The 15,043-nt window shown below is 40.0% G+C and overlaps 1 protein-coding gene across 1 annotated transcript; it reads left to right on the top strand.

Moving 5' to 3' along the window:
* On the top strand, positions 1 to 354 carry LOC142182003 (uncharacterized). Its single transcript, XM_075255764.1, has one exon. It carries the CDS (start codon positions 1 to 3, stop codon positions 352 to 354), a length of 354 nt encoding a protein of 117 aa, XP_075111865.1.
* Positions 355 to 15,043: the final 14,689 nt, after the last annotated feature.

Genomic DNA, 15,043 nt, shown 5'->3' with positions numbered 1-15,043 from the left:
ATGGCTATTAAGTTAGTTGTTGGAGGGTTTACCTTGAATATAATTAGTGCCTACGCACCTCAAGTGGGATTGGACGAGGAGGTCAAAAGGCGTTTCTGGGATGATCTAGACGGGGTTGTGCGTGGTATTCTGCTTAATGAGAAGCTTTTTATAGGAGGGAACTTCAATGGCCCCATCAGGACGACTTCCGAGGGTTATGATGATGTGCATGACGACTTCGGTTTTAGGGTTAGAAACGGAGGTAGAACTTCGCTATTGGATTTTGCTAAAGCTTTTGATTTGGTGATAGGTAACCCGGGTTGTCAGAAGGATGATCATTTGATTATCTTCCAGAGTATGGTGGTCAAGACCTAGATTTACTACCTACTCATTCAGAAGCGTGATAGAGGTCTTTGTACGGATTGCAAGGTTATTCTAGGTGAGAATCTCTCGACCCAATATAGACTCTTGGTGATATACTTAGAGATCATGAGGAAAAGGAAGAACTAAACCATTTGCAATAGTAGGATAATAAGCTCCAGAAAACTCAAGTTTAGCCCCATAAAATTTTTGTAAAAATTGTACAACATCATGAATAATATCCCAAGTTCTAGATGTTAACAAACGTCTAGGATCGGTACAATGAGAATTAGCAACTTCATTTATAGGCATTCTATATTTATAACAACATCTTAAGAATAAATAAGTATAATTCCACCTAGTAACTATTTCTTCAGGCATGAGTCTTGGTTTTAGTCCATAGTGTACACATTTTTCCTTAAATGCATTTAATCTAGCACTTCTATTATTTCTTTGAACTACACCAACAGCTCTCCTAACTAAAGTAATTTCATCTCTAAATAATTCAAGGCCACTCTTCACAATCAAGTTATAAATATGGCATGCACATCTAACATGAAATATTTCAGGAAGTGGTGGGTGTAGATGCAATTTTAATATTGTAATAGCAACATTGTTGTTAGAAGCATTATCAAATGACATACACAAAACTTTTTCTGCAAGATTATAAAATATAGCAACTTCATGGATAGTATTACTTATAAATGCACTAGTATGACTTTGATCTTCATCATATTTAAAAGCAATAATACGTTTTTGCATACAAAAATTATCATCTATCCAATGGCATGTAACAGTCAAATAATCATTTCCATTTACAGCACGACCAATATCAGAAGTAAGAGAAACTTTACAAGGAAGACTTGCGAACAAATAATGTATATATATCTGATATTGTCCAAAAAGCCTAAAGATATCAGCTCTACAAGTACTTCTAGGAATACCTTTAAACATAGGGTTATAAATTCTTTGAATACAAGTAACAAGATACGGTGAAGAAGCAAAACTAAAAGGTAAACAACCTAAAATAATCATTTTAGCTAATTCTTCCCGATCTTTCTTAATATCGTATTTACCCATTAAACCCTCAGTACTCGGGTTAAGTTTTTATTGCCCAGATTGCTCATCTACTCCCCAATCAAGAGGGTGTTCTCTTCCATATGCCTACGAAGTTGACCCGTTCCCCCCCCTTACCGGGCTCATGTTTATAATATTCACTACAAATTTTACATTTTACATAATTTTTTTGATCTTCTAGTCTTTCAAAAAATATTCAACACTTACTTTTTAATCGTCGATTCTTCTTAATAGGGAGAGGAGGCCTACTTGTTGCACCCCTAACATTTTGAGTTTGACTAGCATTACCAGGTGTAGGTGGTGGTGTTTCAAGATTATCGGGTGATCGAATATAATCTAACATATCATGTAAATCATCATCTGCATCAAAATTTTCTTGCATTCGCTCATAATCTATATTTAAACTTTCAGGTGAACTTTCAGAAATATGTGTAAAGCTACTAGAAGAACCAACATCACCTTTTGTTCTTTTGGAAGTTTTCTTACTACCACCTCTACTAGTGCACGCTTTATTGGCCGCTCTAAGTAAATCCATTATGTAAATTAAATTAAGAAATTAAATTAATAATTTTAAATAATAAAATAAGTGTACACCAAATAAGAGAAAGAGATGGAACGAGTGTACCGGGATTCCGGATGCCGCACTAATTTTGAATTTTTGATATAAAAAATCAAACTTCAATTGATAGACCGAAACTTGATAGTTGATACTTGATAATTAATACCACACTTCACTTGAATACTTGATATTTGATAATAATAATTTTGTAATGGCTAAACTAAATAATTGATGAAACTTGAAATAATAAATAATTGAGAATTTGAGAATTTAAGAACTATAATATCAAAAGAAAATTGAGACTTGAGAGAGAATTAAAGTAGTAAGAGAGTGAATTGTGAGAAAATATGAAGAAGAAGAGGGGCTATTTATAGATTTTAAAAGGTTAAAAATGTAATTTTTCAATTATTAGGGGTGGGAGGGCTATATTTTTAATGGGGGAGGCCGAAATGGCCATTTTTGCAAAATCTGGCCGTTCCCAACGGTCATTTCTCAATTTGACCGTTGGCAACGGTCCAATTACTTTTAAAAAATATATATTAAGCAACGATAACCGGGCTCCTAACGGGCTGCAGTCCGCTAACGGGTCACGGGCTACGCGGGTTCGGTGTACCCTTAAGCAGAACGTGTTCATCCAAAATCCGCCCCCCAACCAACTTGTCCCAGCCCACACAATAAGGAACAATATCAGGCTGACCCGGGTTGAAGCGGGTTGAAAATGAGTCAGCCCAGCCCGATTAACAATCATAATACTAAATAACTAAGACTGTTTAATTTTTAACATCTGAATGTATAAAATTTACGTTTATTTAAAAATTAATAAATATAAAATTTAAATAAAATACTAATTAATATGATATTCCATCACTAAAATATATAGCTTTTTAAAATATGATAGTTGTTGGTGGTGATGGCTAATGGTAGTGCTTGTGAATGACGACTGAAAACAGTGGTTGGTGGTAGATTTGGTTGATGGTGGTAGTTTAGGGTAGTACCTAGTGGTGATTGACACTGGTAACTATTATGATTGAGGATGGTGGTGGAGAGTGGTGATAGTTGATAATGGTGGGTGGTAGTGGTGGTAGTTTATAATGATGGACAGTGCCAGCTATAGTTGTTGATGGTGATGGGGTGGTTAGTTGTGGTATTTGAGGCGGATGAGTGTTGGTTGTCATTAAGAATGATGGTTGTAGAAGTGGCGGGGATGGTGGGTGGTGGTAGTCGACAATGGTTGAGGCTATGATTGAGGATGATGGTGGTGGTGGGTGTCATAGTGGTAGTTGATAATGGTAGGCAGTGGCAACAGTTAATAATGAATATTGATGACAACATCTTAATGAAATTAAGTCTCTGTTATAGATCTTAATGATACATGCCTATTCAGACCATTAAGTGATTGGGAAGTAAAAAAAAAAGCGCACTTAACGATTAAGATCTGAATAATTAAGATTCAGACTTTAAAAATAGACGCACTTAATCTCTGAGATTTGAATGATTAAGATTCAGACCTCCATTAAGTGCAAACAAATGAGGCCTTAATCTCCTTAAATTTCAACTGAATATAAGCCAAAAAAATTATTTGCTCCCGCCTGGATTCGAACTCTTGCCATGCTGAACAAAAAGGCAGACCTTTGCCATTGGCACCTTTGCCACTTTTATTTTACGGGTGGAACTTTAAATATATATCCTATTAACTTATACATATTTACATATATACATAGAGTTTTTGCCAAAACTTGTGGGCGGCGTACCACCCCAAACAATGTACATAGATCCGCCCTTGATTCTAAACACGGGTATAAGATAAAGTGTGGCATTGACAACTCCAAGGGTAAAATTTGGAGTCTTCACCTAACATGTTAATTAGGTGCACACCTATATTATTACTAATTCGCGAGCTTAACCCCATAAGTCTGCATAGCCTAAAAATCTAGGTAATGGTTCAAATTAAATTGAGTGGATGTATAGGGTAAAATTGGTTCATATTAAATGCTCGAATGACAGAGTGATACGTGGAACGAGGGGGTAGACGGAAGATGAAGCGAGTGAAAACCAAGAATGAGGACAACAACATCAGTTGGCGCTAGTTTAGGTCTCGAAGGGAACATTATAAAGGAGAGCAAACAAATACTTGGCCCCGGATGACATTCAATGAAGAATATTCCTCAATATTAAATATATAGCCATTATAGAGAATTTTGGCATCCATGACCTGCCGTTACATATTGTGATGACCCAAGAGGTCATCACTTGTTTTAAAATAAATTCTGCATTCCGAGGCCTTAAAAACCTTTTTTAGCATTACCTCGATTTGTGTGCTAGTCCGAACGTGTAGCCGGGAAGCCATTATGTGTAATCTATGAAAAAAATGATGAATTTTTACTTTAATATGGATTTAAGATGACTTCAGTCAACATCTTGGGTAAACGGACCCAGACCCGTGATTTGACGGTCCCGGAGGGCCCGTAGGAAAATATGGGACTTGGGCGTATGCCCGAAATCAAATTCCGAGGTCCCAAGCCTGAGAAACGAATTTTTATAGAAAATTATTTTCTGGAATTATTTATGAGTTTTGGAAATGAAATGCGTTTAGAATTTGATGGTATCGGGCCCGTATTTTGGTTTTGGAGTCCGGTACAGGTCTTATATGTGATTTAAGATGAGTCTGTAAAATTTGGTAAGAAACGGAAGTTGTTTGAGGTGATTTGGACCCGTAGTTGTGAAAATTGATACTTTGAAAGTTTTGAGATTTTTCTTAGATTTCTATGCTAAATTCGTTGTTTAAGAGGCTATTTTGGCGATTTGATCGGACGGATAAGTTCATATGATATTTTTGAGTTAGTATGCATGTTTGGTTTGGAGCCCCGAGGGCTCGGGTGAGTTTCGGAAGGTTTTTAACTTGTGAAAAGTTGCAGGTTTTTGCTGTCTCAGTGCACAGAGGTTTTGTTCTTCGTGTTCGCGTGGTCCCACTTGCAAACGCGTAAGGCAATTTCCTCAAGTACCAGTTTACTCTTCGCGAACGCGGAACTTGGGACGCGAACGCGTCGAGGCTCTCGCGAACGCGTAAGGCTAATGGCCTGGGGGGTGGGGTTCACATTTGTTCTACGCGAATACGGCCATCTGACCGCGAATGCGAAGGCTCCAAGAGCTGAAACTCCGCGAACGCGAACACGAAGGTCACCTAGGCCTGACCCATCGTGAAAGCGACAGGCCTATCGCGAACACGATGAAGGCCTGCCTAGTGATTTTTAAACAATAACAGAACACTCGGGATGTCACCAAAATTTCATAACTTCTTCTTCCAAACTCCAAATTGGGCGATTTTTGAAAGAGAATTTCACCACAAATTCATAGGTATGTAATCTTAGACTCATTTTCTTCAATTTCCATTAACACACATTAGATTTCTAGGCCTAAATCATGTTCTTAAGGGTAGAAAATTAGAGATTTGGGTAGAATTAGGGCTTTTTACATAATTGGGATTTAGACCTCGTTTTGGGGTTGGATTTTGGAACTAATTACATATTCGGGTTCATGGGTGAATGAGTGATTGGGTTTTGGTTCGAACCTCGTGTTTTGACCAAGTGGGCCCGGGGTCGATTTTTGACTTTTTGGAAAAAATGATAGAAAACCTATAATTGAGCATTGGGTATGAATTCTTTAGCATTTATTGATGTTGTTAAATCAATTTGGACTAGATACGAGTTATTTGGAGGCGAATTCTAAAGGAAAAGCGGTGTTTGAGGCTTCAGTTGGCCGTGGAAGTTCGAGGTAAGTGTTTGGTCTAACCTTAGTTTGAAGGATTAAGAGTTGTGTCCTATTTGCTACATGTTACTTATTGAGTACGACGTATAAGCATGGTGACGAGTATCTATATGTTGGTGTCAAGCATGACCGTGAGTCTTAAATTGAAATTGTTGTGTTCTTAATAAAACCTATGAATGCCTAAGTTGTTGATTCTCTGTGTTGAGCAAGTATTATGATTATTCTCATAGGAATTACTTATGATTGGGTATTGGTGCTAATTGAGGTAGTTAGATGTTGGAACAAGTTTGATTATAATTGATTTTCCCTTGCCGGGACGTAATTACTTATACTGTCGATTCCCTTCCTGGGATAGTGTTGTTTCTTATTGATCCCTTGCTGGGACTTTCGTTGTGATTGGTTTTGAACTGTATATGTGGATCGGGTTGCGCGCTGAAACAATATGATATTTGGATCGGGTTGCGTGCCGCAACAATATTATATTTGGATCGGGTTGCACGCCGCAAAAATATTATATTTTGATCGAGTTGCATGCCGCAACAATAATATAAATGGACCGGTTTGCACACCGCAACAGTGATAAATGATATGGATTGGGTTGCACGCCACAACAGTGTTATTATGTTTTTGGATCGGGTTGCGCGCCGCAACAATAAATAATATGAAATTCTTATAGATTGGTGACGAGTTACTTATTGTTTTGCTATGAATTCTAAATTGTCCTTATGTATTTCTCTTAATTTACTGTTGGTATTGATATTTCCTCCAGCATGTACTCCCTCCCATCTTTACTTGTCTAATCCTGTTTTATTTTTCGCTGCATATTATATAACTGCACAGGTTTATTTGGTAGTTTGGTCCTAGCCTCGTCACTACTTCGCCTGGGTTAGGCCAGGAACTTACCAGCACATAGGGTCGGTTGTGTTGATACTACACTACGCACTATGTGCAGATCCCAGAGTGGCAACTTTTGGGCCGTAGCATTGGGTGGCTGCCTTCAGTCCAGTTAGAGATCCCGAGGTAGTCCTGTAGGTGCCCGTAGGCCTGGCGTTCTCTTCTATCTTTATATGTATTCTTTTTTCATTTACTTTAGAGACAGATTCTACCATTCTTTCCAGACATTTGTATGTAGTATTCGTAGTTGGTCCGTGATATTGTGACATCGGATTCTGGGTAGAGATGTATGTTGGTATTGTCGTACTGGTTTTGGCTAAGTTATTAGATTAAGTCTTCCGCATGTATTTATTTATCGTTAATATTTCATTGTTGATTGCATGTTAATTTAAATTGTAAAAAGGATAAATAAGAGGGTTAGTGATTCTATATTATGCGACTTGCCTAGCTTTCACGAGTAGGCGCCATCACGACTCCCGAGGGTAGGAAATACGGGTCGTGACAAGTTGGTATCAGAGCTCTAGGTTACATAGGTCTCTCAATTGACGAACAAGCTTAGTATAGTCTGAGGGATCGGTATGGAGACGTTTGTATTTATCCCCTAGAGGCTACAGAGTTAGGAAAAACTTCACATTTATTCTTTCCTATCGTGCAGTTTGGTTTCTCAATGCTAATTGAATTTCTACTCTGTTCTTTTGCAGATGGAGAGAACACGCGCTTCCTCATCCACCAATCAGTAGCCCGAGCCCCCAGCAGCAGCTCCCACGAGGGGTAGAGGGAGAGGCTGTGCTAGAGGCCGAGGTAGGGGCAGAGCTCATCCCAGAGCGGCAGCACCAGCGACGGAGCCTCAGGTTGACTTTGATGATGAGGTTCCGACCCAGACAGTTCTGGTGGGCCCAGCTCAGATCCTAGAGGGGTTTATTGCTACCCAGTACTCCAGGATGATCTGGTCCATCTAGTGGGCCTCATGAAGAGTGTCACCCGGGCAAGCTTGCTTCCTGTAGCACCAGCCGTCTCTCAGGCTGGAGGAGGAGCCCAGACTCCTACTACTCGCACTCCGGAGTAGATGGATCCCCAGTTTCAGACTCCAGCAACTCAGTCGGTTGGAGCAATTCAGCCGGGTGTGGTAGCTCAGACCGGTGATGGAGCAACTATGTCTGTCGATGCTCTGTGGAGATTGGATAGGTTCACCAAGCTCTTCACTACTACTTTCAGCGGTGCATCTTCTGAGGATCCCCAAGATTATCTAGATAGTTGTCATGAGGTTCTCAGGAACATGAGGATAGTAGAGACCAATGGGGTCAATTTTGCTACTTTTCGCTTATCTATATCCGTAAAGACTTGGTGGAGAGATTATTGTTTGGCTAGACCAGCCGGATCGCCAGCTTTGACTTGGGAGCAGTTTACTCAGCTATTTCTGGAGAAGTTTCTCCCTATTACTCTGAGAGATATCTATCGGAGGTAGTTTGAGCGTCTCTAGCAGGGTTCTATGACTGTTACTCATTATGAGACCAGATTCATTGACTTGGCCCGTCATTCTCTTATCATACTTCCCACCGAGAGAGAGAGGGTGCGAAGGTTCATTGAGGGACTTATCCAGCCTATTCGAGTTTAGATGGCCAAGGAGACTAGGAGTGAGATTTATTTCCAGAAGGCGGCCAATGTGGCCAGGAGAGTTGAGTCGGTTCTATCGCAGAGAGGTGGCCAGGGGTATAACAAGAGGCTTCGTCATTCAGGCCGATTCAGTGGTACCTCGTCTGGAGGCAGAGATTTGTATGGTAGAGGCCATCCTCTTAGACCTTTTCAGTCAGCCCTTCAGGTTTCTCACGGTGGTTCAGGTGGTCGTGGTTCTCATATGTAGTATTCTGATCAGCAGCCCTACAGTGCACCACCAGCTCCTATCAGTGCGTCGTCGCTCCAGAGTTTTCGGGGTGGTCATTCAGGTCGCCAGGTTCAGTCTTAGTTTTATCAGCCGTAGACTCAGGTGGATGCTTTGAGTGTGGTGAGTATGGTCATATCCGGAGGGCTTGTCCGAGATTGGTGGGTACTCAGTCGCAGCAGCGGGGTTCCCGTTCTATGGTTCAGGCACCAGGTGTTCCACCACCCGCTCCGCCAGGTAAGGGTAGGGGTAGAGGTGCTAGAGGTGGAGGTAGAGGTGTTAGAGGTGGAGTTCAGACCGCTAGAGGTGGAGGCTAGCCAGCTGCAGGCCATCCCAGAGATATAGTCCAGGGTGGTGGGGCCTAGCCCCGATGTTATGCTCTTCTACCCAGGCCTAAGGCTGAGGCTTCCAATGCGGTTATCACAGGTATTGTTCTGGTTTGTGGTAGAGATGCTTCAGTTTTATTTGATCCAGGGTCTACATACTCCTATGTGTCATCGTATTTTGCACCGTATCTGGTCATGCCAAGTGATTCCTTGAGTGTCCCTGTATATGTGTCTACATCGGTGGGTGATTCTATTGTGGTAGATCGAGTCCATCATTCTTGTATAGTTGTGATTGGGGGTCTTGAGACTTGTGTAGATTTGTTACTTCTGGACATGGTTGATTTTGATGTCATACTGGGGATGGACTGGTTATCACCTTACCATGCTATATTGGACTATCATGCCAAGACTGTGACCTTAGCCTTGCCGGGTTTACCTCATTTGGAGTGGAGAGGGACTCCTGGTCATTTTACCCGTAGTGTCATCTCTTATGTGAAGGCTCAATGTATGGTCGAGAAGGGGTGTTTAGCCTATTTGGCATATGTTCGTGATTCTAGTGCCGAGGTTCCTCCTATTAATTCTGTGCCAGTTGTTCATGAGTTCCCTGAGGTATTTCCTTCAGACCTTCCGGGTATGCCACCTGATGGGGATATTGAATTTTTCATTGATTTGTCTTCGGGCACTCAGCCCATTTCTATCCCGCCGTATCGTATGGCCCCTTCTGAGTTGAAAGAGTTGAAGGAGCAGTTGCAAGACTTGCTTGAAAAAGGTTTTATTAGACCTAGTGTTTCGCCTTGGGGTGCGCCAGTGTTGTTTGTTAAGAAGAAGGACGGATCGATCCGAATGTGTATTGATTATCGGCAGTTGAAAAAGGTTACAATCAAGAATAAGTATTTGTTGTCGAGGATTGATGATTTGTTTGATCAGCTTCAGGGTGTATTTTCGAAAATTGACTTGAGATCTGGCTACCATCAGTTGAGGATTAGGACATCCGATGTCCCTAAGATATCTTTTCGCACTCGGTACGAACATTATGAGTTCTTGGTGTTGTCATTCGGGTTGACAAATGCCCCAGCAGCTTTTATGGATTTGATGAACCGAGTGTTCAAGCCTTACTTGGATTCGTTCGTGATAGTCTTCATTGATGATATTTTGATCTATTCCCGTAGTCGGGAGGAGCACGAGCAGCATCTTATAGTGGTTCTTCAAACTCTGAGGGATAGTCAATTGTATGTCAAGTTTTCGAAGTGTGAGTTCTGGTTGAGTTCAGTTGCATTCCTGGGTCATGTTGTATCCGCAGAAGGTATTTCGGTTGATCAGAAAGAAGATTGAAGCAGTCAAGAACTGGCTTAGACCAGCATCAGCTACAGATATCCGGAGTTTCTTGGGTTTGGCAGGCTACTATCATCGGTTTGTGGAGGGGTTTTCGTCCATTGCATCCCCGATGACCAGGTTGACCCAGAAGGGTGCCCAGTTCAGGTGGTCAGACAAGTGCGAGGCGAGCTTTCAGAAGCTCAAGACAGCTTTGACTACGACACCAGTGTTGGTTTTGCCTACAGGTTCAGGGCCATATACAGTTTATTGTGATGCATCTCATATTGGACCTAATGCGGTGTTGATGCAGGATGGCAAAGTCATTGCCTATGCTTCGCAGCAGTTGAAGATTCATGAGAAGAACTATCCGGTTCATGATTTGGAGCTGGCAGCCATTGTTCACGTGTTGAAGTCTTGGAGGCATTATCTTTATGGTGTGGCTTGTGAGGTGTTCACGGATCACAAGAGTCTGCAGTACTTGTTCAAGTAGAAGGAGTTGAATTTGAGGTAGAGAAGGTGGTTGGAGCTGTTGAAAGACTATGATATCACCATCTTATATCATCCGGGAAAGGCTAATGTGGTGGCCGATGCTTTGAGTAGTGTCACACCTCCTTTTTCCTACACCCGGAAGGGTATAAGGGAGTTTTTTCCAATTTAAGTGACAATCGAAACAAGATTATTTTATTTAAAATTCAGAGTCGCCACTTGGGATAATTTATGGTGTCCCAAGTCACCGGTTTAAAATCCCGAATCGAGGAAATTGACTCTGTTTATAGTCCGCGAACACAGAAATCCGGGTAAGAAATTTTGTTAACCCGGGAGAAGGTGTTAGGCATTCCCGAGTTCCGTGATTCTAGAACGGTCGCTCAACCGTTAATATTTGGCCTAATTATCTTATTTAAAAACACTTTTAAACCTATGCACATTTTTAAATTTAAAACCGTTTTTATTTATTTAAAGAATTAATTCAAGGTTATTTAAAACACATCGCAAGCCACGCTACATGAAATGCACCCGTGATTCACGACACGTTATACTTAAACCTTATTGGACAATAGAATCGGGTCACATGAAATGTACACCCGGATTTGGAAATTGTGTGTCACAATTACGTTACGGGAATCGTACCCGTAGCTATGACACTTTATTTAATTAACGCGCCTAAAGCAAACTACAAGAATTCAAATATTATTCAATTGAAGCTAGCATCAATTAACAACCCCATTTACACTAATATTTGCAAGGTCTAAAAAATAGGAAATAAAATCTGTTCAAGGTCTTATGAGATTACTAAGCTTAGACTACTCAAGTTCGAAATTAAAAGAGCAAAATAAGAAACAGAGGACCTAACATATTTTGAATTCATCCAAACCCCATCACAGAAAATTCATTAAAAGAAACTTAGGGAAAGACAATAACTGAAAGCCATAAACCAAATCAATATGAATCAACCAAACCTTAACAAACTTACAATGCTCTTCCAATGCTTATATTCATCATAAATAACAGTAAACAAAATAGAAAAAAAGGGAAATATTCATCATTAATTCTTAAGTTTGAGATCAAACATGAATATTTAAGAATTATGGAAATAATATTTGGTAGTCAATATACTAATTAAACCAAAATGAGTAAGTATCTTAAACAAAAGATGTGATTAGTTCTATCCCAAACCAAATCCTCCACATTTACTCTTGCCAGAAACAATAGAAAAGAAAGAATAAATACAACAAAGAACCCAAAATGATCTGCAATTTGATATTAAGCTTCTTTAAATTTTTCCTATATTTCATAAACATTCATGAAAGAACAGAGAATAAATTTTCCTTTACTTAGTTTTCCCGTCCGTAAGATTTCCCCATAGGCACATCATATAAATCAAAATCCATATCCATCAGTAGTGAATTCAATTTGTCGTTTCAACAGAGGCACATCAGTAAGAAAATCAAAATCCACGGCAAATCGGGATATGAACTAATGAAATTTCTTCAACAAATATCACAAGCAAACACATAAACAGAGATTCAAACAATTCGCTCGTCTTCATCTAGGAGATTTCGCCAGGAGGATTCAATGAACACGCAATCGACACAAAACATAAACTCGAATCAAAGGAAAGTTAAACGTAATCTTCGAAACAACTGCTTATTTAATCCATTTTTCAATGACTCCCATACAGCTCGATCCACTCCAAACAAGTTTAAATAAAGAAGAGAAATATGGGAATAAACCTGTAAAGCCGAAATCTGTAACAGTGAAAGATTCAATGAAAAACTCAACTTCAATTCCCAAAATTCTAATGAGATACAACACATGAATTGAACAGAGAACCTTAGACCAGAACTCGAATCGGCACCGGAAGACTCAACCACGAACAACGGCGAGCTCAAGAAAATTCCATCTCTCTCAAAATAGAACTGAATAAAAGAAACTTTAATTGATTCTGCTCGGAATCTCTTCAGGCAAGTACATAGATGAAAAATAAATCAAACCGACCTAGTTACATAGCAAATCGACTCAGCCCAGAACATTTCTTATGGGAAATTTTTGCTCGTTTCCCCTCCATTTTTGGACTGAAGATCGGTGTTCCAATCGCTGTCGTTCCCCTCTCTTTGCTCTCCGTTTTCCAATAGTCCTCCCTATGATACGTCTGTGTGAGCATGTGCATGAAGAAGACAGGTGCTCAAGGGTGCTGTTTTGGTGAAGGGGACATTAGGTTGAAGTTTTTCGCTAGAAATATTTTGAAGAAGAGGGGGGGGGTCTTCTTTTTAGTTCAGCGGAAGATCCGTCCTTGTGTGTATAGGTCTAACCTCTTTTATATAGGTTTAGGATTTTAGGGTTATATTTAGGTTAGGGGGTATGGGCCTAGGAATTATGGGCTAGATCCAAAAATTAGGCTTAAATGTGTCGTTTAAGCCCAAATTTTATTCTTTCCTCGCGAACGAGACTAAAAATGCGATCTCATTTATTAATTAATCCTACTTAAGTAAAATAACTATTAAAATAAGACTAACCGCTAAAACAAAACTATTTTTTGTATTTTTCAAGATTAAAAATGACTACAAACATTAATGAAACTATTTTTTGTAATTTTCGTTTTCTTATAATAAAATAAAGTAAAAGAGTCAAAATTAGTTGATATAGCGATATTAGGCCTAAATTAAATATTTACATGCTAAAATATCAAAAATCTTGGGAGGGTCAAAAATCACATGTCTACAACTGCCCCTCTTTGACTAGGAACGCGAAGAGGTTTCAGTCAAAGAACGACTCGACAAATTTTTTGACATGACACCTTATTTAAAGAGACCAAAAACTAACAGAAAGGAGAATGTGACCGAGCCCTGGTATCTGAGCTGCCTACATATCCTTGGCTATAAAGGAATCAAGCCACGTGTAGTTCAGAAGTGAGTGAGATGATGGAGTATGCCGAGGTGGAGAGCCGGTCGAGGTGCCGTTCTACCGAGGTTCCGGTCCGCGGTCCTGTTATTACATCAAAAATCAAAAAATGAAAAAGACTAGTTAATCCTGTCAACTACAATTTACAAGATTCCTATCTATAAGTCTTCTGAAGCTTGATCTTGAGTCTTGAATGGTTCCTCATGCAGACTTTGGATTTGAACCTTGACGCTTGCTAGTTGCAGGTGCTAGTTCATTATTCTTCAGTTTTTCGGACCACAACCGGACATACCATGCTTGTGACTTCAGTCATGTCTTGAGCAACTCACATTTTATCAACTTCTGCTTCCGGATTCATTTCTTGCCTTTCCTTTTTTTCTTTTTATTCTGGATTGTGACTAACTTCCGTTGATCATCTTGGACTGTTGACTCGCATTCTTGTCGCGAGCTTCTTTCGTTGCTGACTTGAATTGCATTCTAAAGTGAATTCTCTTATTCTATAGGTAGGCGCCTGATTGCCAATATTCGAACTGTCTTCCTTCTAAACTTGGACTGTTTTTTCCTTGTTCTCCAAATGGGCGCCTTATTGCCAATACTTGCACTGTTTTCCTCGAAACATGAATTGTTTTCCCTTTATTTTCCAGGTGGGTGCCTGATTGCTGAACTTGAACCGTCTTCCTTTGAACATTGCTGCTTTCCTTTTGTTCTCCAGGTGGGCTCCTAATTTCCAACACTCGTACTGCTTTTCCCTTGACTCGTTTTCCATTTGTTCTCCAGGTGGGCTCCTGATTGCTGAACTTGAACCGTCTTCCTTTGAACATTGTTGTTTTCCCTTTGTTCTCCAGGTGGGATCTTGATTTCCAACACTTGTACTGCTTTTCCCATGACTCGTTTTCCCTTTGTTCTCCAGGTGGGCTCCTGATTTCCAACACTTGAATTGCTTTTCCTTTGTTCTCCAGATGGGCTCCTGATTTCCAACACTTGAACTGATTTCCTTTTGTTTTTCAGGTGGGCTCTTGATTTCCAACACTTGAACTGCTTTCCCTTTGTTCTCCAGGTGGGCTCCTGATTTTCAACACTTGAACTGCTTTCCCTTTGTTCTCCAGGTGGGATCCTTATTGCTGAACTCGAACTGACTCCTCTGAAACTGCTTTTCTTTGAACTGTCTTCCCTTGTTTCTCCAGGTGAGTGCCTGATTGCAACAAAACAGACAAAATAAAGAAATTTTTCTGCCCCAGTTTGATATTGGGAACATCTGTGAGTGTTAACCAATTCTTGTTATCAAAATAAGTTCTAAGCTAAATTCACTTATCCTGAAAATTTTTAAACCAAATCTCATCTTAAAAGTGAAAAACTTAAATGCTAAATTATACTTCCCAAAAGTAAAACTCACGTTAGACCTTGTCACTTGCGAGGGTCTCAGAACTTACTAAATCCCGTTATCCAGGAAGGGAACTAGAAACTTACTGTCAAGCCCGTCTGGCACCTGCT

Source organism: Nicotiana tabacum, chromosome 6, assembly GCF_000715075.1.
Source record: "Nicotiana tabacum cultivar K326 chromosome 6, ASM71507v2, whole genome shotgun sequence".
NCBI classification, from domain to species: Eukaryota; Viridiplantae; Streptophyta; class Magnoliopsida; order Solanales; family Solanaceae; genus Nicotiana; species Nicotiana tabacum.
The sequence above is the reverse complement of the archived record's forward strand: the minus strand, read 5'-3'. Positions and strand labels throughout refer to the sequence as shown.